Consider the following 27,407-nt stretch of genomic DNA (forward strand, 5'->3'; position numbering starts at 1 on the left):
TCGGGACTCGAACTTCTGGGCACAACAGCACCGAGCCCAGCAATAACCCTGGAGGAAAAAAAAAGTTTTCTTGACCTTGAATAAATCCTTTTCTTCATTGTTACTGGTCAATTCTATTAGGAACAACACAATAGACCTCTTTGGGGGCCCCCATAGGACCTTGCCCTCAACAATTGGATCAACAATGGGAGAGAACATTCCATCCTCTGAAGGGAGGATGGACAACATACTCTATGCTACACCTGAGGAAGATGGGTCGATATTGGGGCAGCTTGGAACGTTCCTACTTATGACCACAGAATGTGAGCTCAGATCTACAGGGATGCAGAGGGCACATAGGCTCCTAAGCTGAATGTGGGCCCCAGATCACATCAAATCGATGGGGTTTACAGTCAACAATATATATTTTTAAATATTTATTTCCTTTTGTTTCCCTTGTTGTACAGTCAACAATATTTATACCCCTTTCCCTTATTAGGGAGCTACTCTCTTCCCTGATTCAGCTTTCTGGTCCTTTTCCCAGCCATGACATCATCTCCCCAGACAATAACTTGGATCCACCTGCATTATCAGATTACAGGCTGGGGGAAAAAAAAACAAAACTAGTATAGCCACAGGCCCTTTGGAATATAACTAAAATATGCCTACTAGCTATCTACAAAATGGAGGACCCCCCAACTCTTCATCTGCACTATTCCAGCCTTTAGGTCCATGATTGGTTAACAATTTGTTTGGCTTTGTATGTTAACTCTCTTTTCAGCCACCAGGTTCCAGATGCTAGCAGTATGCCGACCAGACTTCCCTGGACAGACAACCCCAACAATGTGTCCTGGAGCTCTGCTTCCCCAGAGCCCCTCCCAACTAGGGAAAGAGAGAGAGAGGCTGGGAGTATGGATTGACCAGTCAATGCCCATGTTCAGCGGGGAAGCAGTTACAGAAGCAGATCTTCCACTTTCTGCATTCCACAATGACCTTGAGTCCATGATTCTAGAGGGTTAAAGAATAAGAGCTATGAGGGGAGGGGAAGGGATACAGAGTTTTGGTGGTGGAAACTGTATGGAGTTGTACCTCTCTTATCCTATGGTTTAGTCAATGTTTCCTTTTTATAAATAAAAAATTAAAAACAAGTTTTATTGAGAGCAGCAGGGATGGGTCATGTGCATGGCTAAGCAGCACACTGTCCACGTGAGCTATTTCGCTTGCCCACCAACTACATCTTTTAATGTAAAAGGAGATTGCAACTCCATGTTTAGGAATATACCCCAAAAGATGATGACACACATGCTCGGTCACCCTAAACTGTGTCCACAGCAGCATTTGCCATGACAGGCAAAAGGAGGAAACAGACCTTATATCCACAGACAAACAGACGGAGAGCCACGATGTGACATCCAGTGTGAAAAGCATCACTCAAGTCATGCTTCTGTGGGTGCGGAATCACACAACAATGAAGGTCCAAAAGGTCAAAATGTCAGTTGAGGTGTGCCATAGGCTCCGCCATCTGTGTTTGTGTGGAAGCATGTTCTATGGCATATGCGTAACTACAAAAGTGCCTAACGATGAATTTTTCATTGCATGTAATGAATAAATGTATACACCCAGCATTATAAAAAGGGGTTCAGGTACTTATTTGTACTACAGCACAGATAAACCTTAAAAGCATAGTAAGTCATGTTTGCTTTGGTAGCACATATACTAAAACAAAACCAAAATAAGTCAGGCCAGTCACAAAAGACCATGTAAAATAAGATTTCATTTGTAGGAAATGTTCATAATAGCAGGATTAAGAGATAAAAGTAGGGGCAGGACAATGGTGCACCTGGTTGAGTGCACACATAACAGTGCATGAAGACTCTGTGGTCTGGGAGATGGCATAGTGGATAAGGCATTGGACTCTCAAACAATGCACGAGGACCCAGGTTCAAGCCCCCAGCTCCCACCTGCAGGGGGAAAACTTCATGAGCAGTGAAGCAGGCTCTGTAGGTCTCTCTCTCTCTCTCATCTCCCCTCCCCCCCTCCCCTCTCAATTTCTCTGTCCTATCAAACAAACAAAAGCATATGATTTGTGGCTCAGGGGAAACATACATACTCAGGTGATAGTAAAAGTACAGTTCATTTTGGAGGGGGTAATAAAAGAAAGTTCAAATCTGGTGATGGTTATACTACTCTGTGAACTTGAAAAAAACACTAAATTGTACAATCTGATTGAATTTATTTCACTACAACCCTTAAAACATACACACATACACACACACATACTCACTTACTCATGGGGTGGGGGGAGAGGGGGGAATGGAGGGAACTTGAAGATTAACTTCGGAAAACAAGTTTCAAATGAGAACACATCCTTGTAGAAGCTAAAACCCATGCTGGCCAGAAACCAAAAGGCAGACTAAGGAAGGACAAGGAAACATCAGCAACACTGGGTGAGAGTATGAGAAAGGGTAAACTGGAGGCAGAAGACGACAAATAGTTACGCATTTGATGACCTGTTACTGACAGTACCGCCTGTATTACACCTTTTGCTAAAAGTTCGTGTGAGAATTATGTTAAACACTCTGGCAAACATTCATTTTGTCAGTCACTTACTCGACATGGTAAGATTCCCATTGCATGAGAAACTGGAATTACTACAATGATGATAAATTCATTTTTGTCTGTCTTGCGGCACTTACCTTGATGCCTTATACACAGTAGGAACTCAATAAATATTTGATGAATGAAACTAACCATCATTGCCAGAACTTAGGCTGTGCAATTATAAAAATAACCAAGGGCAAAATTTAACCACTAAAAATGAGCAGAAAATTACTGCACATTTGAAACTTTTTAATGCATTTTAAGTGAGAGCTTTAATTCAGTTAACAACTCAAATATGCATAAACATAATTTATTAATGTAATATGAAAGTTAAAAGATTTATCAGCAAGGTAAGGATATTTTAAGAAATGCTAAGAAAATGAGACTTTATTCATATTATATACATCATGGAACAGACATCATTGAGATCACTTCAACATTTAAACTTTTTTTCAATTCCATTTTTCCTGACAGATACTGAATAATGATGACCTGTTTCTCCCTGATAATATCAATATGCCATTCAACCACATGATACAATTGTTTTTAGCATTTAAATTTGGACTATGGCTCAGTATTGAAAAAATAAATTAATCAAGAAGATAGATTTTTTTAGGAGAAAAATGAAAGGAATTCACATTCACCACATGATAGGGAACAACCACTGCTTGGAAATCAGAAAGCGGTGTGAGCATTACTTCACCTTTCCTACCAGGAAACATACAGGACTGACAGACAAATGAAGCAGAGCCTGTTGCTCAGAATGACAGCAGGACATCACAAGTTATGTGCTGGCTCACAATAAATAAGCGTGAATGGGAGAGCGGTTAAAAAAAACTCGTCTTGAGCTTAATTGTGGGTGTGGAATGGATGGCAGGGGCAGGCTGCCTGGCAGCTGCTCTAGCCTTACTGGCCTGGCTGGCTCGCACCGCAGTCTCCAAACGCACTTTCAGCTCAGGAGCTGCCCCCATCACTGTCTTGAAAGCGTGTGGATACAGGGGTCCGATGTGCATTAGATCCTGGAGCGCAAACTCATGAAGATCTTTAGAGGCTGTGCTCGCTGAGGCGAAGGAATTTTCATCCAGCAGGTAAGAGATCAGAGTGGGAACCAAAAGAGCAAGTAACTGGACTCCTGTAAAAGAGAGACATTAATCATGAAGATGACCGACCACAAATCCAAAAGTCACAATGAACTTTGCTGAAAAAACAATTACACAGTCCTCTGAAGTAGGATAAAATAGAAACATCTATTTTATCTGGGAGTATGGACCGACCAGTCAACGTCCATGTTCAGTGGGGAAGCAATTACAGAAGCCGGACCTTCTACCTTCTGCACCCCACAACGACCCTGGGTCCATGCTCCCAGAGGGATGGAGAATGGGAAAGCTATCAGGGGAGGGGATGGGATATGGAGATTGGGTGGTGGGAACTGTGTGGAGCTGTACCCCTCCCACCCTATGGTTTTGTTAATTTATCCTTTCTTATATAAAAAATAAATTAAAAAAATAGAAACATCTACAGTATATTTTAGACCTCAGTGAGGATTCATAATTCATAAATGCCAAATAGTTATGCAATGTTCAAGGACTGGAAACCAAGTTTTATGAGAGTATATATTTTATATTTATGTTGATTTTTTTAATTAAAAAATACTAGTGGGGCTAGGGAGACAGCATAATGGTTTTGCCAAAGACTTTCATGCCTGAGGCTCTGAGGTCCCAGGTTCAATCCCCAGCACCACCATAAACCAGAGCTGAGCAGGGCTCTGGTCTTGCTGTGCCCTTTTCTCCCCCCCCTCCTTAAAATAAAGTAAATAAATTTAAAAAAATAATAACTCAACGACAATAGAGAATAACCACTTCATAGATGTAATTTGGCAAAATGTATTTTGAAAGTAAAATTATGAATTAAAAAAATTTTTTCTTATAAATGAGTGAGAGAGGAGAGATAGAAACAGAGCATAACTGTCACCTCCCACGCAGGGGATCAAACTTAGGACCTCATGCTCTCAGGCCAGATTCTACCTACCGAGTCACTTCATAAGACACAAGGTCATGACATTTTAAAGGACACTTCAGAATAGGGAGGTCCTCGTGCTGATCAGAATAATTCTTATAAATTATTTAAAGTTAGGTAGTTCTATCTACTGAAATACAAATTCAATTCTTTCATTTTATAATTTCCCCAAATCTATGGTGAATGAGGGAAAAAAATCCCTGAAAGGGCTCACATAGAACCTAAGGTTTAAAAATAAGGACTCATGTCTGAACTCCAAGTCCTTAAAGATTTGGAGACTTAATCTTCTTCTAATAGTTTCTTTGTCATCCTATATTAACAACTCCACCCAAATTTTATTAAAATTGCTTGTATTTTTAATATTTATTCCCTCTTGTTGCCCTTTATTGTTGTAGTTAATGATGTCGTCATTGTTGGATAGGACAGAGAGAAATGGAGAGAGGAGTGGGAGACAGAGAAGGGGAGAGAAAGACAGACACCTGCAGACCTGCTTCACCACCTGTGAAGCAACTCCCCTGCAGGTAGAGAGCTGGGGGCTCGAACCGGGATCCTTAGCCGGTCCTTGTGCTTTGTGCCACCTGCACTTAACCCGCTGAGCTAGCGCCCGACTCCCCAAATTTGCTTGTATTTTTAAAAAATTAATTGTGTTTTATACTCAACACTGAGAAATAGTTGCGCTCCTTCACTAACTAGTTAAGCTACTACAGAGTGACAATCGATGGGATGGAAGATAGAGCTGTGGGGAAGCTGGAAGCATTTGGAGTTTGAAAAAGAGGGTAAGTTTTTTTTCTTTCTTTAAATATTTATTTATTCATTTTCCCTTTTTTTGCCCTTGTTGTTTTATTGTTGTTGTTATTGATATCTTCGTTGTTGGATAGGACGGAGAGAAATGGAGAGAGGAGGGGAAGACAGAGAGGGAGATTTACCGCCTGTGAAACGACTCCCCTGCAGGTGGGGAGCTGGGGGCTCGAACCGGGATCCTTACACTGGTCCTTGTGCTTTGCGCCACCTGCACTTAACCTGCTGCGCCACCGCCCGACTCCCAGAGGGCAAGTTTTGACTATCAGATGGAATGCACAAGATGAACAAGGGTTTAGAGTTGAATTTAATGCTGATATTTTTAGTTTGTAACCTTGGTCATAGGAGGAGGAGGTTGAGAAAACAGTCACTGCTATTTCTGTAGTAAACACTGTACAGTTAAAAACAAAAATTCCCACTTGTAACTGATGTAAAAAAAAAAAAAAGATGAGCAAAACATTTAAATGCGAAATCAACCCAGGAGGTGGTGTAGTGGATGAAGCACTGAATTCTCAAGCACAAATCCGTGGCATCACACGTGCAAGAGTTATGCTGATTCCATCTATGTCCCCACCAATCTCTCATAATTTATTATTATTATTATTATTTTGAACAGAGCACTGCTCATCTCTGGCTTATGGTGGTACAGGGGATTGAACAGGAGACTTTGGAGCCTCAGGCATGAGTGTCTCTTTGCATAACCATTATGTTATCTACCCCTATTAATCTCTCATAATTAAATAAATAAATCCCTTGGAAAAAATTAGAAGCTAAAAACCTACCTTACTGGAATCATCTTACTATATCTTATACAAATACACTTTATATATTTTTCATGAATATATGAAATATAATTCAATATGATATGTTATAAATATATTCATACTTCTTAAAAGGTAGAAAAACCACTAAAAATGTGAAAACTAAATATAAGATGAAATGCCATGTAAAAGTAAAGGTAAATGAGTCCATTAATGGAATATGATTAGGATCACACTATCAAATGAATGAAATATAGCATATTAATGCGATGCCAACCATCTAACATTAGTTGGCTAAAAGAATTCAAACAAGAGAAAAAAAATTCTAAATGCAGTTGTAGTTCAAATTTTATTTTATTAGAAAATGTATTTAGGTGGGGAGGGAGACCAGAGCATACTTCCTTTTTTTTTTTTTTTTTTTGCCTCCAGGGTTATCGCTGGGGCTTGGTGCCTGCACTGCAAATCCACTGGCTCCTGGAGGCCATCTTTTTTCCACTGTTGTTCTTGTTGCTGTTATTGTTACTGTTATTGCTGTTGCTGTTGTTGTTGGATAGGACAGAGAGAAATTGAGAGAGAAAGGGAAGACAGACAGGGAGAAAGATATACACCTGCAGATCTGCTTTACCGCTTGAGAAGCAACCTTCCTGAAAGTGGGGAGCTGGGGGACTCAAACCAGGATCCCTTTAGCTTTGCACTATGTGCGCTTAACCCAGTGCAATACCACCCCCACCCCCACACACCACACTCTGTAATTTTATACAGCACAGGGGATCAAACACAGGGTCTCATACAAAGCATGTGTTCTACCTCCTTCCCAAGAATTAAAAATGAAGAAGTGTAAGACTCTCTTTCCGATCTGAATGCTCAGTTTAATTCTAAATTAGGGCACCTGTTCAGAAGTTAATCCCAGGAGTCTGTCTAACCTAAACAGGTCTGACATACTGAGCGTTACGAGGCAACTGGTTCAATGCCACAATGACTCTGATTAAGTCCTCATCTTTACAGAGATGAGACATTGAAAAAAGTAAAATCACACTGAGTTATCATGTATAATTCAAGATGCCAGACAACATTTCTGTCCAAGTAATCTAAGATATCTAATTCCAACTAAACTAATCAACTACTTCTCTCAAATCAAACAGCCCTTTTTTAACTGGGGCTCCGTGCCTGGTGGCCATTTTTTTTCTATTATTGTTGTTGCTGCTGCTGTTGTTGTTGGATAGGACAGAGAGAAATTGAGAGAGGAGGGGAAGACAGAGATGGGGAGAGAAAGATAAATACCTGCAGATCTGCTTCACTGCTTGTGAAGCGACCCCCCCGGGGGGTCAGGGGCTCTGACTGGGATCCTTAGGCTTTGCTCGTTGTGCAGTTAACCCGGTGTGCTACTGCCTGACCCCCAGCTTGTTCATTTCTTTATGTGTTTTCCTTCTTTTGGATAAGACTAGTTGTTAAGTCTTTCTCTCTCTTACTTTCTATCACCAGTTAATCATCCAGTCAGATTAATTTTTTAATTTAATTTTTATTATTTTTATTTGACAGAAACAACCAGAAATTGAGAACAAGAGTGAGATAGATAAATGGATGGACAGAAAGATACCTCCAGCCTTATTTTACCACTAACAAAACTTTCCTCCTGCAGATCAGAGCTGGGGACTTGAACTGAGTCTTTGCACACTGGAATATGTGTGCTCAACCAGGCATGCCACCACCCAAGCCTTGGATTATTATTCTACAGGGAATTTACTTCAATATTTTCTAAAATTCCCACTTTTCTTTTTTTTTAAATTTTTATTTATAAAATGGAAATTGTGGGGAGAGCTACTGCAGTTTCTACTGGAGGGAAATGGGAACACAGAGCTCTGGTGGTGGGGACAGTATGTAATTATACCCCTATTATAATTTTGTAACTTGCTATTAAAATACTAATAATATGTTTAAAAACTTTGAAAATGTATATATATATATATATATATATTTCAGAATGTATTCTCTGAAAAAAATCTATTAAATGCCCATATTTTTCATAGCTTATAAAAAACTTAATTTCTAGAAAATAAAAATGTCAGTGTAGGGGCTGAGTGGTGGCACACCTGCCCCTGGTCCCCACCTGCAGGCGGAAAGCTTTGAGAGTGGTGAAGCAGTGCTATAGGTGTCTCTCTGTCTTTCATCCCTTTCCCTCTCAATTTCTGGCTATTTCTATCAAATAAACAAATAAATAATAAAAAAATTAAAAAAAAATGTCAGTGTGCTGAAATGCTACTGGAAATTCGTTTTACTCTCTTGCTAATATAAACCAAGGGAGTCAGGCAGTAGCGCAGCGGGTTAAGGGAACGTGGCGCTAAGTGCAAGGACTGGCTTAAGGATCCTGGTTTGAGCCCTGGCTCTCCACCTGCAGGGGTGGCGGGGGTGGGGGGGTCACTTCACAAGTGGTGAAGCAGGTCTGCAGGTGTCTGTCTTTCTCTCCCCCTCTCTCTCTTCCCCTCCTCTATTTCTCTCTGTCCTATCCAACAATGATGACATCAATAACAACAACAACAATAACTACAACAACAATAAAAAACAAGGGTAACAAAAGGGAAAATAAAATAAATAAAAACATTTACTTGTGTATTGATTTAAAAAAATATATATATATAAACCAACACATTATGTTAGTAGTGTTAGTAAGGCATAACTACTCTTTAGTAAACTTACTGTTGCAATGGCCTGGTCCTAGTATGGAACATGATATTTTATAGTCCTTCTTCATTACAGAAAAGTGAATTTTTATAAGAAATTACTTACGGTTCTGTTCTTCTCCAAGAGCAACCAATGTTTTAAGAACTTTGATTCCTTCTTGAACAGCTAGTAGTTCAGTGCTACTGGCCGGTCTGTTTCTCTCAACAGCCTTTAGCTTTTCGACCACGATGGGAGCTAGTGAGTGTATGTAAGGAGTTGACAGGGCACGGTTGGAATGCTGGAAGACCGAGAGGAGCAGCTGGTAACATTTGGCTTGGACCTGAATAAGAAAAATCCTCTGAGGAATTAATATGGGGGGATAGTTCACGTTTGCTCTACACTTGCATCACACACTGCCATGCTCTGAAAAGAAATGACACTATAGGGTGAAAGTGATATTGCAGTATAGGTTAATGCCATTTTCTACTTAAAGGTATGAAGCAGAACAGTAAAACTTTCACCAAGCTAAGTTAAAATAAACCTAGCAAATATTTCTTACGTTAGTTGTTAAATTATCATGTTTCTATGAACTGTATCTTTTTATAGAGTAAAAGAAGCTAGAAACCAGACATTCTATTGGGTTGTCACAAAAGCCATCATGTATTTTTTTTTCTATGCAAAAATGCATCACGAGTGGGGTTGGGTAGATAGCGTAATGGCTATGCAAAGAGACTCTTATGACTGAGGCTCCAAAGTCCCAGGTTCCATCCCCCACACCATCATAAATCAAAGCTGAGCCCCTGGATCTCCACCTGCAGGGGGGGTCACTTCACAAGCGGTGAAGCAGGTCTGCAGGTGTCTGTCTTTCTCTCCCCCTCCTCTCTCTATTTCTCTCTGTCCTATCCAACAACAATGACATCAATAACAACAACAATAATAACTACAACAATAAAACAAGAACAAGGACAAGAAAAGGGAATAAATATTAAAAAAATTTAAAAAAGAGGTGCATAAAAACACATTGCTTCGGAACCTGAAACCCATTTGGATTCCTTAGAAATGACTACTGATGGTAGTTTAAGCTTCCCAGACCTATGAAGTAGTCTCACTGGCTCCAGTTCAGATTAGAAGACTTTATATTAGAAGAAAAGAAAAGAAACTAGTGAATTAAACAAGTGCTTTGGTAGAAGTCCCCAAGAGTACTTGGAAGTCCCCAAGATCTCTGGTCCAAGAGGATACTGGGAGAGGCTAGGAGTCATGTTAGACATGACTTTTTTTTCTGACATATAACATTACCTTTAGTTTAGAAGTTAACACTACGAAACCATTAGGCTTATTTTCTACAAAAGAAAAAAAAAGTATTTCTAATAGGTCCACTAAAATGCACAATAATAAGGACTTGTTCTTTCACAACCTTGGTGTCATTAATAAAGAGTAAAGAAACAGAGACTTAGGTAAAGCCTTTACCAACAGAAGCCAGGGTTAGTCAGTTCAGATATTTGTAGAACTTCCACATGTCAGTAAACATACACGTTATCTCTCTTACTGCTTAAAACTGAGTTATCTTTTCCAAGTTTTCTCCTTAAAAGCCATAAACTGAGTTTTTCATTGGCTATATCACATTTACTTACTTACTTAACTAATTTACTTATTTATTTATCTACCAGGATGTTGAGCCTACACAATTCGACCACTCCCAGAGGATTATCCCCCCTCCCCTCCGACACAACCACCCCATTTCAAATAAAGATAGAAATAGAGAAAGTGTGAAACAACACAGTGGTTTCTGCATCAGGTTTTCATGCCTGGTGCCCAGAGGCCCCATGTTTCATCCCTGGCACCACCACAAGCCATATTTGAGCAGTGCCCTGGGGTCTCTCTCTTTTCCTTTAAAATGAAGTTGATTTAAAAATGAATAAAAGCCAAAAGAAACAGAGGAGGGATAATAGAGATGGAGAGGGAGACAGAGAGAGGAGAAGCCACAGCAACACCCCGCTGTAATGAAGCTTCCTTTTCCTGTGTGGTGCCAAGGGCTTGAAGCTGAGTCCTTGTGAAGTGTGCCTTCTGCCAGGTGAGCCATATCCCGGTCCTACACTATACATTTTAATGAATCAGAAATGTTTCTGATACAGCAGAATGTCCACCTCTCTGTCTAACGACTCTAGGTGTAACTTACCCAGGGGTCACAGGAATTTAGTGCATTTCTGAATCTGTTCATGCAGCCATTCTGTAACGACTGGACTCCTATGATCTCACTGCTAGCAGACCACAGGAAGAGCGCAATTGCGGTCAGCATGCTGACTTCATCAGGAGTAGGCACAGAATCTTCTGAAATGTGAACAGTGACATATTAAGACACACGAAAAGGTTGGCAAAAGGGCTCGCTTGGAGAGTGCACTGCTTTGTCATGTGCATGACCCTGTTTGGAGCCTGGGAACCATTGCACAGAAGGAATCTGGGAGCTGTGGTCTCTTTCACTCTCCTCTCTGATTCTAAATAAATAAATAAATGGTGGAGGTAGATAGCATAATGGTTATGCAAAGAGACTGTCATGTCTAAGGCTCCAAAGTCCCAGGTTCAATCCCCTGTACCACCATAAGCCAGAGCTGAGCAGTGCTCCAGTAAAATAAGAATAAAGTGGGGGAGATATGGTAACAGTCATGTGAACAGACTCTCGTGCTTGAGGCTCCCAGACCCCAGGTTTAATCCCTCACACCACTCTAAGCCAGAGCTAAGCAGGGCTCTGGTGGGGAAAAATAAGATAAAATACATGAAAGATGTTAAGCAGTGGCTATTTCTAAAATGTCTTGGAATTCAGCATTGAAAAATAGCTCTCTTCCCTAGTGTTTGCCTCAGTCTACCACAATCCACAAGTAACTGTATGAATAGAACTCAACCATTAGTGAGAAAATAGTATTATCATCATCTTTCTACCTAGTAAATCTGGAATTTATACTGTATTTATTATTATTTATTTATCCTTGCTACTTGGGTATCACTGGGGTCTCAGTGCCTACGACTCCACTGCTCTTGGTGACCATGTTTTCTTTCCCCTCCTCTTCCCTCCCCAACAGTTAAAGACAGAGGAGATAGAGGCAGAAAAAAAGGAGGCAAGATACTTAAGCATAGTAAAACTTTCTCTATAGATGCTCAATGTGGTGTACAGTTTGAACCCAGGACCTTGTCATGTACATGTGCTCCACTGGGTGAATCACCTTCCAGTCCTTAAATTCTCTCTTTTTTCTTTATATCAAAGCACTGCTCAGCTCTGACTTATGGTGGTGATAGACATTGAACCTGGGACTTTAGAGCCAAGAATGAAAGTCTTGGGCAGAGGTATATAGCATAATAGTTATGCAAAATGACTCTCATGCCTGAGGCTCCAAAGTCCCAGGTTCAATCCCCTGTACTCTGGGAAAAAAAGAAAAAAAAAAATGAAGGCCTTCTGTATAACCATTATGCTGCCTCCCCAGTCTGCCCCCCCCCAATTATTTTAAAAATATTTATTTATTTACTCTGGCACATATGACGTAAGGAGTCAAACTCAGAACCTCATGTTTGCAAATTTGATGCTCTAGCTAGTGTGCCACTTCCTGGGCAGCTGAAAAATATATACACTATGTAACCAGAAACAAAAAATATTTCATGATCTCCTAAAATATACTATCTTCACAAATTTAAAGAATTTTTTGGGTAGTCTGGGAGCTGGCACAGTAGATAAGGAATTGGATTCTCAAGCATGAGGGCCTGAGTTCTATCCCCAGCAACACATGTACCAGAGTGATGTTTAGTTTCTCTCTCTCTTTTCTCATTAATAAATAAATAAAAGCATAAAAGAAAAAAAAAAGAATTTCTTGGCTTGGGTTTGAGCAGTGGCTCTCCCACGGAGTGCACACGTCACCATACACAAGGCTTTGAGTTCAAGCCCCTGTCCTTATCTTTGGTGGGGAAACTTGATGGGTGGTGGAACAGTGCTCCAAGGGTCTCTTTCTCCTGCTATCAGGAAAAGAAAAAAGAGAAAAAGAAGGAGGATTAGAGGAAGAAGAAGGAGAAGGAGGAAAAGAAGGAGCAGGAGGAGGAGGAGGAGGAGAAAGAGGAGGAGAAGGAGAAGGAGAAAGGAAAAAATGGCCAGTGGAAATGAAGGAGTCATCATGCAGGTGCAAAGTACCAACAATAACTTGGGTGGTAGAAAAAAATGTCTTGGTTTACTATTGCATTATTTATTTATGAACTGGTGCAACTTTAACTTAGTGGGAATATATAATATGTGACTAGAAATACAGAAGACATGTACCTTTCTTCTGTGTTAATACAAATGCTATTTGTTTATTTATTTATTTATTTATTTATTTATTTATTTATTTATATGTATGAAAGAAACCAGAGCTGTCTCAGGCTCAATACCCAGCACCGTCAATAGCCAGAGCTCAGTGATGCTCTGGTGAAAATAATGTATTAAGTACCCATATTTTTCCAAGTTCTATATTTCAGCCTCCAAAAGTTATTTATTTTTCCAAGATTGTGAGGTAGATTGTGTACAGTAAAAAGCCAATAGTTTGTGCATAGACACACAGGGCCATGGAGAGTGAGGTCTGGGCAGAGAGCAGATAGCATAATGGTTATGCAAAGAGATTCTTCTGCCTGAGGCTCCAAAGTCCCAGATTCAATCCTGCACACCACCATCAACCAGAGCTGATCAGTGCTCTGGTAAAATAAATAAATAAATAAATAAATGTTTAAAAAAAAGAGAAGAGTTAACATACAAAGCCAAACAATTTGTTGAGCAAACATGGATCCCAAGATTGGAATAGTGGAGAGGAAGTGTTGGGGAGGTACTCACTGCTTTGTATGTTAACTCTCTTTTCAATCACCAGGTTCCAGATGCCACCAGGATGCTGGCTAGGCTTCCCTGGATTGAAGACCCCACCAATGTGTCCTGGAGCTCAGCTTCCCCAGAGACACACCTTACTAGGGAAAGAGAGAGGCAGACTGGGAGTATGGACCGACCAGTCAACGCCCATGTTCAGCGGGGAAGCAATTACAGAAGCCAGACCCTCTACCTTCTGCAACCCTCAACGACCCTGGGTCCATGCTCCCAGAGGGCTAGAGAATGGGAAGGCTATCATGGGAGAGGGTGGGTTATGGGGATTGGGTGGTGGGAATTGTGTGGAGTTGTACCCCTCCTACCTTATGCTTTTGTTCACTAATCCTTTCTTAAATTAAAAATTTAAATAAAAAAAAAAAAAAATAAATAAATAAAAAAAAAAAAAAAAGAGAAGAGTGTGTGGCCATAAGTTATTTTTAAGTGAGAAAATAAAGACAGTGGGGCAGGGCAGTGCCACACCTGGTTAGATGCACACAGTATGAGGTGCAGGACCTGGGTTCGAGGCTTAACATTGAGCTCAAAAGGTTTCCAAAACAAACAGCCACATTAAAAATTATTTATTTAAGGGGGTCAGCACAGCGGGTTAAGCACAGTTCAAGGCCCTGGCTCCCCACCTGCAGCGGGAACACTTTATGAGTGGCGAAGAAGGTCTGCAGGTATCTTTCTAACTATCTCCCCCTCTCCTCTCAATTTCTCTCTGTCCTAGCAAATAAAATGGAAAAATAATGGCCGCCAGGAGCAGAGGATTTCTAGTGCCAGCACTGTACCCCAGTGATAACCCTGGAGGAGAGAGAAACGGGGGGGGGGGGGGAAGGAAGAGAAAAAAGATAGAATAAAAAATTTTGACATTATTTATACAAAGAACACACACACACAAAAAAATACAGTATGTTCCCTGTGGTTATGTATCTTACTCTAAGGGGTCGGGCGGTAGCGCAGCGGGTTAAGCACATATGGGGTGAAGCTCAAAGACCGACGTAAGGATCCCGGTTCCAGCCCCTGGCTCCCCACTTGCAGGGGGGTTGCTTCACAATCAGTGAAGCAGGTCTGTAGTTATCTATCTTTCTCTCCCCCTTTCTGTCTTCCCCATCTCTCTTGATTTCTCTCTGTCCTATCCAACAATGATGACATTAATAACAACAACAATAACAACAACAAGGGTAACAAAAATGGGGGAAAAAACGGCCTCCAGGAGCAGTGGATTCACAGTGCTGGCACCAAGCCCTAGCAATAAACCTGGAGGCAAACAAACAAACGAACAAAAATGTATCTTACTCTATAAAATTCAAAAACACGGGAGTCGGGTGGTAGTGTAGCGGGTTAAGCGCACGTGGCACAAAGCACAAGGACTGGCTCAAGCATCCCGGTTCGAGCCCCGGGCTCCCCACCTGCAGGGGAGTCGCTTCACAGGCGGTGAAGCAGGTCTGCAGGTGTCTGTCTTTCTTTCCCCCTCTCTGTCTTCCCCTCCTCTCTCCATTTCTCTCTGTCCTATCCAACAACAGTGACACCAAAACAACAACAATGGCAACAAAAGGGAATAAATATTAAAAAAAATTCAAAAACACACTTGTGTGTGTATGTATATATATATTAGAAAACTACTATTAGATTACATACCTATTGATTAACACATGAATCATATAAACTTAATAATTATTTATAGTAATCAATATTAGTATATTACTTTATATACAGAGTTTTGGAATGAAACATCAAAATCAAGATTGTGGTTCCATTTGTGGGTTTGTTGGAGTACAGACAAGTACTTAATCATTTCTATTTTATTATTTTTTATCAGAAAAAAAAAAACAGAAGCAAACATTAGTATACCAAAGCATGTTGATTCCTTTCTGTTCTTTTTTAGGGGGAAAGCTCCCAACACGTAATTAAGTGTTAAGATGGACATTTAGGGTAAATATTGAGAAAAATGCTCTAAAGTTCTTCTCTGGGGGCTGGAGGTTAGCTCATCCAGTAGAGCACATGCCTTGTAGTGCGAATGGTCTTAGGCTGGAGTTGTGCTATCTGCAGGAGCACCATGAATGACCCTGGAGGACCTCCACAGGTGGTGAGTGGGGTGGTACTACGGTGTCTTTCCTCTCTGTCTGTCTCCTCCTCTACCGTCCCTCTCAAAATGGACAAGAAGGGAGTCCGGCAGTAACGCAGCGGATTAAACGCATACAGCACAAAGTGCAGGGACTGGAGTAAGGATCCCACTTTGAGCCCCCGGCTCCCCACCTGCAGAGGAGTCGCTTCACAGGCGGTGAAGCAGGTCTGCGGGTGTCTATCTTTCTCTCCCCCACTCTTGTCTTCCCCATCTTTCTCCATTTCTCTCTGTCCTATTCAACAATGATGACATCAATAACAACAACAACTACAATGATAAAACAACAAGGGCAACAAAAGGGAAAACAAATAAATAAATACATGTTCACAAAATATCTGGCATTTGACTTTAAAAAAAAAAAGTACAAGAATAAAAAATTATACTAAGAAGGCTACTGAGTGGTACTGTGTGTGCATGAGGCCCTGGGTTCCTTCCTTGGAGCCACATCTGAAAAAAAATATTATCTGAGAGATGTGACTAAAACATTTCTCTAAGTTGATTCTATTTTATAGCAGTTTTCTGATGAACATGTTCATTTAACCAACGTTTAGGGGATGGCTATTCTAGCAGGTGAAACATTTTAAACTGCTTCAGTTACCTGGTTGAGAATACTCTAGGATGCATGCCAGTGTGCTCCGAATCAGAGCTGTCCACTGTTTCTGCGTGTCTTCAGTCTTGGCCATAGAAAGAGTTACAATACTCTTAATTCCCTGCAGAGCTGCACTGACTGGTGGAGGGACCTGGTTGTCTGTAGACTTTATTGCCGTGTCTTTCAATATTCTTGCAATTAGAAACAGAACTGTGGGCAGGATGGTCATACAACCTGAAATAATAAAGATCACATTACCTTATAACTATTATGTTTCTATAGTACAGTTATTTGAAGGGCTAATTTTCTTTTTTACAAATGATTGCAGTTTGACATTCTTTTTACTACTTTTATAGAAAATTTTCTGCATTAATAGGATTATAATGCAATGTTTGGAAAAGAAAATAAAGAAGTGGCAAACTAATTCAAATAAGACAATATTTTCTTTCTGTTTACCATCTAGCCTTGTTTCTGCTATTTTCACTATTGTGCCTATTTACTACGGCATGCCCATTGTAATGGAAATGAGAAAGGAACACAGAAAAGTAGAAGGAAAACAACACCATATACTTAAAGTACTGAGTAACTTGGTAAATTCTGTAGCAAGTCTAAGACTGCAGAATCTTCAGTGTACTAAAATCGGCCTAGCCAGGCTGGGGAAATGAAAAAGATATAGTAAAGAAAGAAGAAATGAAAGAACCCTGGAATATGCAACTGTAATACTTTTCTTAAACTTCTCCAACAATTTATTAATATATATCTTCACTTGAATTCATAATCTTTTTTCTATTTTTTTCACTTATGAGGAATTTATAAATCAAGTAAAATTTTTCCCAGAACTTAGGGACACGTGGAATAAATTCCTGTATTAACACTCTCTTTTTGCCCGAATTTTATTTTAATGAAGTATAACCAGAACTCTTAAAGATAGGAGGAAAATGCTTCATTTAAATTATGAAATAATTGTTTTGTTCTGTTATAGCTGGGGCTTCACTCCCTCACCATTCTCACACAGCCATCCAAGTCTGGAGGCAAAGCCCTGGTGACTGAGGATTCATTATTTCCACATCTGTAGGTCTTCCTTGAGCTTAAATCTCCCTTTTATCTCCTGACAGTGTTTCTATTTTCTAGAGAAAGCAGAGCAAAAGTCTACTTTTCTCTAGGTGGCTGCACACAGCCAATATCTTGTTTAGCACTTCTTTGAGAGACGCTCCTTAGGGCGGTTGTCACTTTCCACTGACATTCTTCGTCACTGCTGGAGCCAGCTCAGAAACTAAATGTCCTAGTCGTCCTACCTTACACCTATCTAACACTCAATGTCATCCCTCAAGCCGCAGCTGTAGTTTTTTTCTTTTCTTGCAGCACCAGGAAATGAACCTTGCGCACATGTGATATTGTTGCTGAGCTGCCTCCCCCTCCCACCAATTTCTATTTTCTTTTTTTAGCAAAGAGAGAGCAGGTAGAGGAAAGTGAGAGGTCAACACTTCATTATCTATGAAGTTCCCTCTGGGGCTCCCGTGTGGTACCATGACTCAAAGCCAGGACCTTCCACCTGGAAAGGTGTGTAGTCTACCAGGCGCGTCATCTCCTAGATCCTCTAGCTTTCCTTTTTTTTTTTTTTTTTTTCCCTTTATTGCCACTGGGGTTATTGCTGGGACTTGGTGCCAGCACTACAAATCCACTGCAGCAAGTGGCCATTTTCTTTTCTTTTTCTTTCTATTTTTACTAGATAGGACAGAAAGTGAGAGAAGAGGGTAAGATAGAGAGGGAGAAAGACAGATGGACACCTACAGACCAGCTTTATTGCTTGTGAAGTGCCCCTCCTGCAGGTAGGGAGCAAGGGCTTAAACCTGGGTCTTTGCACATGGTAATAGGCATGCTTAACTGGGTGTACCACTGGCCAGCCCCTAAACTCTGCCTTTTTGCTGAAATGTAATATATAGCTGAAAGAGAATTGTGTTTTTTTGTTTGTTTTTGTCTCCAGGTTTATCGCTGGGACTTGGTGCCTGCACTATAAATCCACTGCTCCCAGAGGCTTTTTTCCCCTTTGTTGCCCTTGTTGTTTATCATTGTTGTTGTTGGATAGGACAGAGAGAAATTGAAAGAGGAGGGGAAGACAAACAGGGGGAGAGAAAGATAGCTATCTGCAGACCTGCTTCACTGCCTGTGAAGCGACTCCCCTGCAGGTAGGGAGCTAGGGGCTTGAACCCGGATCCTCATGCAGGTCAGTGCACTTAATCTGCTGTGCTACTGCCTAGCCTCCGGGTTTTTTTTTTATTTTTTATTTTTATAAGCTCTTAAGAGAAACAAGCCCAACTTCTTTTTTTTTCTTTTGCCTCCAGGGTTATTGCTGGGGCTATGTGCCTGCACCACGACGAATCCACTGCTCCTGGAGACCATTTTTTCCCTTTTTGTTGCCCTTGTTTTATCATTGTTGTGGTTGTTTATTATTGTTGTTGTTGTTGCTGTCGTTGGATAGGACAGAGAAATCGAGAGAGGAGGGGAGACAGAGAGGGGGAAAGAAAGACAGACACCTGCAGACCTGCTTCACCACCTGTATAGTGACTCCCCTGCAGGTGAGGAGCCTGGGCCTTGAACTGGGATCGCAAACCGGGATCCTTACGCCGGTCCTTGCGCTTTGTGCCGCCACGTGCGCTTAACCTGCTGCACTACCGACTGACTCCAACTTCTTCCACATTTGAGAAAAAAAAAGGCATGATAGTACTGTTGCCATAGAATGCACCTTCAGATAGAGATCAATGTCATACCAGCAGGAGAGCAAAGGGACGGTAAGTCGGAGAGGACAGTAACTGTAGCTGCCACCAAGCGAGCACTTTCTTCTGACAGTCGGGTTTTGGTGGCCACGTGGCTGGGGGAGTCTGCCATCTTGGTACTGAGGTGAGGCATGTGCCGCACTAAGATAAACATCAAGAGCTCCATGGTTGCAAACACCAGGGATTTTCCAGGAACAAGGCCACCACTGTCACCTCCTTCTCCCAATACAGGATAGGACTCTTTTTCCATATCTTCTTCATCTTGGGTAAAAGAAAATTGGGTAAGGCTTCTAGCAAAAAATAAAGTCAACAAACAAAACAAAAAAACCTGAGAGTTGATAAAACAACACAATAAGTATATTTGGGAACCCCTGCAAAAAATGTTTAGTTGATGTCATGTGGTTTTCTCAAAATAATTCTTTGCATTATTAGAATTCTGTTTCTTAATCTCTCCTTAAAAGGAAAAACAAATTCATATATGTATATGTGTGTGTATGTATGTGTATATATATATATTTTTTTAAAATTTATTTTTGCCTCCAGGGTTATTGCTGGGGCTCGGTGCCTGCAACATGAATCTACTGCTCCTAGAAGTCATTCTTTTCCCCCTTTTGTTGCCCTTGTTGTTTTATTGTTGTTGTGGCTATTATTAATATTATTGTTATTGATGTCACTGTTATTGGATAGGACAGAGAGAAATCGAGAGAGGAGGGGAAGACAGAGAGGGGGACAGAAAGATAGACACCTGCAGACCTGCTTGACTACTTGTGAAGCGACCCCCTGCATGTGGGGGGAGCCGGGGGCTCAAACCTGGATCCTTATGCCCGTCTTTGTGCTTTGCACCATGTGCGCTTAACCCACTGCAAGACCGCATGGTCCCCCAAATTCATATATATATATATATATATATATTTTTTTTTTTTTTTTAAATCTTTATTTGTTGGATAGAGACAACCAGAAATTGAGAGAAGGGGGAGAGAGGGAGACAGAGAGACACCTACAGCCCTGCTTCACCACTTGTGAAGCTTTCCCCCAGCAGGTGGGGACCAGGGGCTTGCGCACTGTAACATGTGCACTCAACCAGGTGCGCCACCACCCGGCCCCTGGAGATTTATTACTAGGTATGTTTGTTAGGAATGTACTTCACAATAGAAGAAACACATCTATCAGGTTGAAACACAAGGCACTGACACTTTTAAAACTCTTTTTTAACTTTAAAATAACTTTTATTGAAGTAGCATTATATTAAAACACAACTTAAGTTTTACATGTGCATCATTATAAATCAACATCTCTATATAACATTAAGTTAAACTGCTAAATTTCAGTTGCATTATTCACTATACAGTTGGGTCCTTTTAACTGATTTGCTTCCCCCTAAAACAATTTGTGCTTGATTTAGTTTGGTTCATATGTTTTCCTTCTCTCTGTATCATATATGAGTAAAATGTTTTTTTCCTTTTTTTTTTTGGTATGGCTTATATCACTTAGGCACCCGTTAGGTTCACCTCTGCAGTTGAAAATGAAAAAAATTTTACGATTTTAAAGCAGGCTTAGATTATTTCTAATATATATCATATCTTCATCTAATTTCTGTTGATACCACATAGGTTATTTTCTGTTCTTTACTATTATAAATAATTCTGCAATAAACATGGGGTTGCACATACCTCGTAAAATTAGAAATTTTTTTAGGGAAATACTCAGAAGTGACTAGATTGGGAGTCAGGTGGTAGCACAGTGGGTTAAGCGCACGTGGCACAAAGTGCAAGGACCCGCGTAAGGATCCTGGTTCGAGCTCCCCGGCTCCCCACCTGCAGGGGAGTCACTTCACAGGCGGTGAAGCAGGTCTGCAGGTGTCTATCTTTCTCTCCCCTCCTCTCTCCATTTCTCTGTCCTATCCAACAATGACAACATCAATAATAACTACAACAATAAAAAACAACAAGGGCAACAAAAGGGAATAAATAAATACATAAATAAATATTTAAAAAGAGAAAAAAAATACTCTCTGTCAGCAGAAATGGCAGTCTCCTGAAATCATGCTCAACCTCTATGCAGAATGAATCCCTCCTTGTGTGCTCTCACAGCACGATTCCCTCCTCTTCATACGTTTCCTTGCAGTTGCTTATTAAGTGTTTGTTTGCTCCTATGGCTAGCATGTAAAAGATGCTCATAAATATTCATTTAACAAACTAGCTGTTAATTTGTCTGACTTGTGCCTATTTCCCTTTATTAGTTTGGACACAATATAGGATACCTTCTCAAGAGTCAAGCCGACCTTTTCTTTTTTAATCAGATAAAACTTACAATTCATCATGAACATACTCTAACTCACAGCTAAATGTTATAGAAATTTGTTTTATTTCATCTATTCATCTACAGTGAAGACATCAACCTCCACAGTTTAATGAACTCTTCTTGCCACAGGGTCTAGATGTGATTGCTATTCTGTTTTATTGTGGGTTTTTTTTTTTTGACACTTTTTTTTTTTAAGCCAGGGTACTTCTCAGCTCTGGCTTACTGTGGTTCCAAGGATTAAACCTAGGACCTCAGAGCGTCAGGCATGAAGAATTCTTTGCATGACCATTATGCTATTTCCCTGACCTGAAGCTGACACTTCCGAAGGTGAAAAAGAAGTCAGCCATAAGACTCAGTTCTTTCTAATGAAAGTAAAATCAACTGTGAATCTTCAAAATGTATGGCTAAAGTGCATTGGTGGTAAAGTAGTGAGCATAGCTGCCTTCCAAAATATATGGTAATTAAAAAAATATATATTTTATTTTATTTATTCCCTTTTGTTGCCCTTGTTGTTTTATTGTTGTAGTTGTTATTGTTGTTGTCGTTGTTGGATAGGACAGAGAGAAATGGAGAGAGATGGGGAAGACAGAGAGGAGGAGAGAAAGATAGACACCTGCAGACCTGCTTCACCGCCTGTGAAGCGACTCCCCTGCAGGTGGGGAGCCAGGGGCTCGAACCAGGATCCTTATGACGATCCTTGTGCTTTGCGCCACCTGCGCTTAACCCGCTGCGCTACAGCCCGACTCCCATATGGTAATTTTTTATTTGAAACTTTCTGGCTCAGACAGGTTTTTGGCTCAGTAATAGAGCATAGGACCTTCGTGCAAGAGGTCCCACATTTGATGCCTGGCAATACATATGAAAGAGTAATACTCTGGGAGTTCTCTCTCTCTCTCTCTCTCCCTCCCTCCCTCCGCGCACATACACACACAAATAAATCTTAAAAAGATAAACTTCCTGGCATCACTAATGAAAAGCTTTGAGTACAAATAATATCTACTTCAAAAATTGTGCAATTCCTGGTGCTTACTTAGTGTGCTTCTTTTTTCTTGCAAGTAATCCTGGGCAGCTCGGACTATCTGCTGTACAACTCCAGTGACCAGCAGCTGGACAGAGGGTGGATTCCAGGTCAACAGAAGGCGATGCAAAACATTCAGCAGCTCAACCCCAATCAGCTTGAGGAGTACACCAAGACACTCAATTAGTTTTAGTCACAAAGGATAAATTCGTATCATTAAAATCAAAGAATATAAAAATAATATAACTTGTAGCTAAATTTAATAGAATTATGGACCAAACCTGACAATTGTAACTATCTATCTCACTATATATTTAAATAGTGTTTTTACATACTAAGAAATGGTCACTCTCCTGTTTCTTTCCTCTATTTATACGAAGCAGTACTACCTGGGTTCACTGCCACTATAATGGCTGGCTTCTAGCCTAAAGTGAGTGCCCAAAATATATCTTTCAGAAATTCTTGACACTTCTGGGAAGTCACTTTCCAAGTCATCTCAGCAACTGTTACAAACATTCTCCATGCACTCCAAGTCTTCACCTTAAAAACAGCCAATAAACCTGCCTCAAATTTCAAAGAGAAAATTTGCTCCACCAGTCACCTTGACCTCTCTCCATGAGATGGAAGTGTGCAGCCTCTGCTTCCAGGCTGACTGACACCCCTCACATGTTGCTATCCCACCCCTTCCTTGGTCCAGGATTCTCCAAATACCTCAACCACCCCACACATCAACAGCCCCTCTTTCTGTTATACTTAGGGGTCTCTCCCCAGGATAAGAAAGTAGCTCAAGTCTTACTATATACCTTGCCTTTCTCACTCTTCCCCCCCCAAATTTCTCAGCTCCTTCTTCTAGCTCCATGATTCCTCTACAGATCTCTGCCTCGCTTCTTTCTTTTGCAGTCCAGATGCTTCACTTCCTTCACCCTCTTATCCATGCCTTAATCTCGGTCTCTGATTTAGCTGCTTCTTCCCCTTCTTCTTCTTCTTCTTTTTATTTTTTTTTAAAGATTTTATTTATTTATTTATTAATGAGAAAGGAAGAAATGACCAGACATGACTCTGGTACATGTGCTGCGGGAGATTGAACTCAGGACCTCTTGCTTGAGAGTCTAGGGCTTTATCCACTGTGCTACCTCCTGGACCACTCGGATCTATCTTCTACCCACTTAAGGCACAATCCTCTTGAGGTTACCAGTTACCTCTGGACCCTTTTTATTCTCTGGGTCCTTTGATACTGGTGCCAGTCGTTGAAACTTCTTATTTTTGATAACTGGTATCTTTTGTTTTTCCTCCTACTTCTCTAGAACTTGGTGCTAATTTCCCTATTCTCAATTAGTTTTTAAAGTATATTTTTAATATTTTATTTATTTTTGGATAGAAGACAGAGAAATTAAGAGGGTAGGGAGGGGCAGGCAGAGAGAGAAAGACACCTATAGCACTGCTTGACCTCCCGTGAAGCTTACTCCCCCTGAAGGCAAGAACCGGGTCCCTGTACACAGTTAACACCTGCATTCAACCTGGTGCACCACCATCCTATCCTGTTCCCTTCTCCTCAATTTCCATTTGCTCTTAATCTTAAAGTTTCTAGTCTTGATCCTCTTCCCCCCCACCTTCCCCCCCACCTTGGGTTATGAAAGGAATCCCATAATTAGCTTCTTTTCCCATCTTTTACAAATGAACTTTACAATGGTTATAGTGATTAATAGTTTTCAGTTTATCATGTCTTTGAAATATAAACTTAATCATGTAATTCCTCTAAACGTTTTTTAACAGTTCCTAATTATTTTCAAGGCTGATTTAAAACCTTTTAATACTTTTAATCTTCCAAACTTGGCATTTCCCTGATATCCAGTCTCACTGCCCACATGCCCTTAGGCCCCATTGTCCTCAGAGAATGGTAGCAGTGCCCTGGAACTTGGTGTATGCTCTGTTTCCTGCTTCTATTTTCTGTTCTCCCTGAGCAGAAGATCCACCTTTCTTGTGCTGCTTCACACACCAGCCTAGAGCTTATCACATTGCATTCCTCTCTGAGTCTAGCTAGCCAGATCGGTTTTGCCACTCATAGCCTCAGGCTGTGCTGATGTACACTGCACTAGGATGATGCATTCAGAAAAAAATGCATATCCAACTTTTATAAAGCAATGCTTTATAAACACAGCATTAAGCCCATGAAGTAGCTAGGGTTCTAAGTGCGTGAGATTTATGTTAAAACCAAAATAACTGAGTGTGAATACAGTACGTAGTCTCTCTTCATTAACTACATTCTGTAGGTCTATTTCAGAACACTTGGGAGGCTTCAGGAACCTTTAACTTGGCTGAGGAACGGCTGTAGGCTATATGGCGGGGGTGTAGTAAGAATTCATTACAGAGAGAATCCTGGAATCACACAACGTGTGCTTTGTTTTAGTAAGCATGTGCAAAACTAATGTTGATTATTTAAGATGATAACTTTGTTTTCTCTGTGTTTTGTGAAAAATTACCATGTAATGGCGATGACAAAGATTTTTTAATTATGAAGATAAAAGAATTCCAAATTAATAAGAAAAACAAACCTAGTGGTAGATGGATTCTGTGACAGGGTTAACTGTCGAAACATACCATATACAAATTAGAAAAGACAATTCATTAATCTGTTTAGATGAGTATTTAAGTGAATGCAAAAACATTTTTATTAAATGAAAGATAAATCATTTAATTTATAGTAATTTACTTACTAGCTTGATAATCACATTGGCACCTTACTACTAAATCACTCCTTAAGTCTTTAGCCTTACTTGACTGCTAGTGAACTGATCAAAAAAGATACAGTGCCCAGCTATGTCTGGTTAGGCCACATTCAGAAGAGGGCCTTAGGGAAAGCGGAAACCCTGAATATTCACCATTCAATGCCTAGTCCATACATGAGAAACCAACCTTAGGATAAATATAGTAAAGACAAAGCACAAGACTGACAATTACAGGGACATATGCAGTACCTGGTCTTCAGCAATGTGGACTCGGGCATAAGGAGAATCCAGCAGGGTGTGTAAGGCCTGTAGACAGGCAGTCACATGCTCAATAGGCTCCTCTGGCCGAGGGGAACAAAGGAACTGGATACTCACACCTGCATGGTGCAAAACACAAACTTGGGTTTTCCAGCAGACGATAGTGTTGTTTTGTGACCAAGGCCTTTACTCTTTCTCTCTCTCTCTCTCTCTCTCTCGACTTTTCTATTTTCCTCTAGAGTCATCGCTGAGGCTTGCCTGCAGCACGAATCCACTGCTTCTGGAGGCCATCTTTTTCTCATTTTGTTGCCCTTGTTGTTGTAATTATTATTTTTTAAAAATTCTTTTTCCCCCTTTTGTTGCCCTTGTTGTTTATCATTGCTGTTGCTATTATTATTGTTATTATTGCTATCACTGTTATTAGATAGGACAGAGAGAAATTGAGAGAGGAGGGGAAGACAGAGAGGAGGAGAGAAAGATAAGATACCTGCAGACCTGCTTCACCACTTGTGAAGCAACCCCCCTGCAGGTGGGGGCCAGGGGCTCGAACCCGGATCCTTGTGCCAGTCCTTGCGTTTCATGCCATGTGCGCTTAACCCACTGTGCTACCACCTGGCCCTGTAATTATTTTTATTGTTGTCATTGCTGTTGTTGTTGTTGGATAGGACAGAGAGAAATCAAGATAGGAGGGGAAGGCAGAGAGGGGGAGAGAAGGATAGACACCTGCAGACCTGCTTCACCGCTTATGAAGTAAGCCCCCTGTAGGTGGGGAGTCGGGGGATCGAACTGGGATCCTCACATCAGTGCCAAGTGCTTCACACCATGTGTGCTTAACCCACTGCCCTACCGCAGGCCCCCCCCCCCCAGGGCATTTTCTCTATTTATTTTGCCATCTTAACATTGCTTAACATGGCTTAACATTGAGCTTAAAAGGTTTCTAAAACAAACAGCCACATTAAAAATTATTTATTTAAGGGGGTCAGCGCAGCGGGTTAAGCACAGGTGGCACAAAGCTAAAGGACCAGCACAAGGATCCCAGCTCGAGCCCCTGCCTCCCCACCTGCAGGGGAGTCGCTTCACAGGTGATGAAGCAGGTCTGCAGGTGTCTATCTTTCTCTCCCCCTCTCTGTCTTCCCTTCCTCTCTCCATTTCTCTCTGTCCTATCAATAACAACAACAATAAGGGCAACAAAAGGGAAAAATAGCCTCCAGGAACAGTGATTCTTGGTGTAGGCACCAAGCCCCAGCAATAATTCTGGAGGAAAAAAAATTATTTTTGAAAATAAGAGGGGGAGAGAATCAGAGCATCACTCTGGTAGTACAATGCTGGGGGGTTGAACGTGGGATCTCATGCTAGAAAGTCCAATGCTTTATCCACGGTGCCACCTCCAGGGCCACAACTACCACATTTAATAGGAATTATAATTTTGCAAATAGTTCTTTAATATAACTGTTTCGTTTATTTATTTTGGATAGAGACAGAGATTGAGAGTTCCTGTAGCACTAGTTCACTACTCATGAAGCTTCCCCCCTGCAAGTCGAAACCAGGGCTGGAACCGAGATCCCTGCACTGTTCAACCAGGTGTACAACCACCCATCTCCACCAACAGTTTTACCATTCCAGTTGGAGGTGTGTGTGGAGTGACAGGAGATCCAGTCACCAGGTCAATTAAGGAGATATCCAACATAAACTTTTCCAGGACATTAAGAATTTATAAAAATTGAAAGTGGCTTATTATACGGTTGTCAATTTCATAAATATATACACATATGTGAATCTTTTAAAATGGAAAACTATAATATATATGGCAAAGTAAGGTTAAGATCATTTGGGGGAGGTTTTTCACATTTCCCTTTTGAGAGCCATCCAGAAATTCCATAATATCATCTTACCAATTGTGTTTGTATTTCCTCTTTAAGGAACAGAAGATTGCTAAGAA

At 40.8% G+C, this 27,407-nt stretch overlaps 1 protein-coding gene across 2 annotated transcripts in view; it reads right to left on the minus strand.

Annotated features, from left to right (window-relative positions):
- Positions 1-2,814: 2,814 nt before the first annotated feature.
- HEATR5B (HEAT repeat containing 5B) overlaps positions 2,815-27,407 on the minus strand; it is a 95,894-nt gene continuing 71,301 nt past the window's right edge. The window contains exons 30-36 of one of the 2 annotated variants that reach the window (XM_007521002.3): positions 25,460-25,587; positions 22,497-22,641; positions 19,160-19,426; positions 16,401-16,625; positions 10,990-11,141; positions 8,940-9,153; positions 2,815-3,712 (exon numbers count right to left, since the gene is read on the minus strand). In XM_007521002.3, coding sequence (XP_007521064.1) covers positions 3,408-3,712; positions 8,940-9,153; positions 10,990-11,141; positions 16,401-16,625; positions 19,160-19,426; positions 22,497-22,641; positions 25,460-25,587 — 1,436 coding nt within the window. In that variant the 3' untranslated portion in view covers positions 2,815-3,407. Of the gene's footprint in view, positions 3,713-8,939; positions 9,154-10,989; positions 11,142-16,400; positions 16,626-19,134; positions 19,427-22,496; positions 22,642-25,459; positions 25,588-27,407 lie in introns of those variants that run through there. The other variant, XM_060186870.1, reaches the window with a different exon arrangement.

Source organism: Erinaceus europaeus, chromosome 3 (genome assembly GCF_950295315.1).
Source record: "Erinaceus europaeus chromosome 3, mEriEur2.1, whole genome shotgun sequence".
Classification (NCBI taxonomy): Eukaryota; Metazoa; Chordata; class Mammalia; order Eulipotyphla; family Erinaceidae; genus Erinaceus; species Erinaceus europaeus.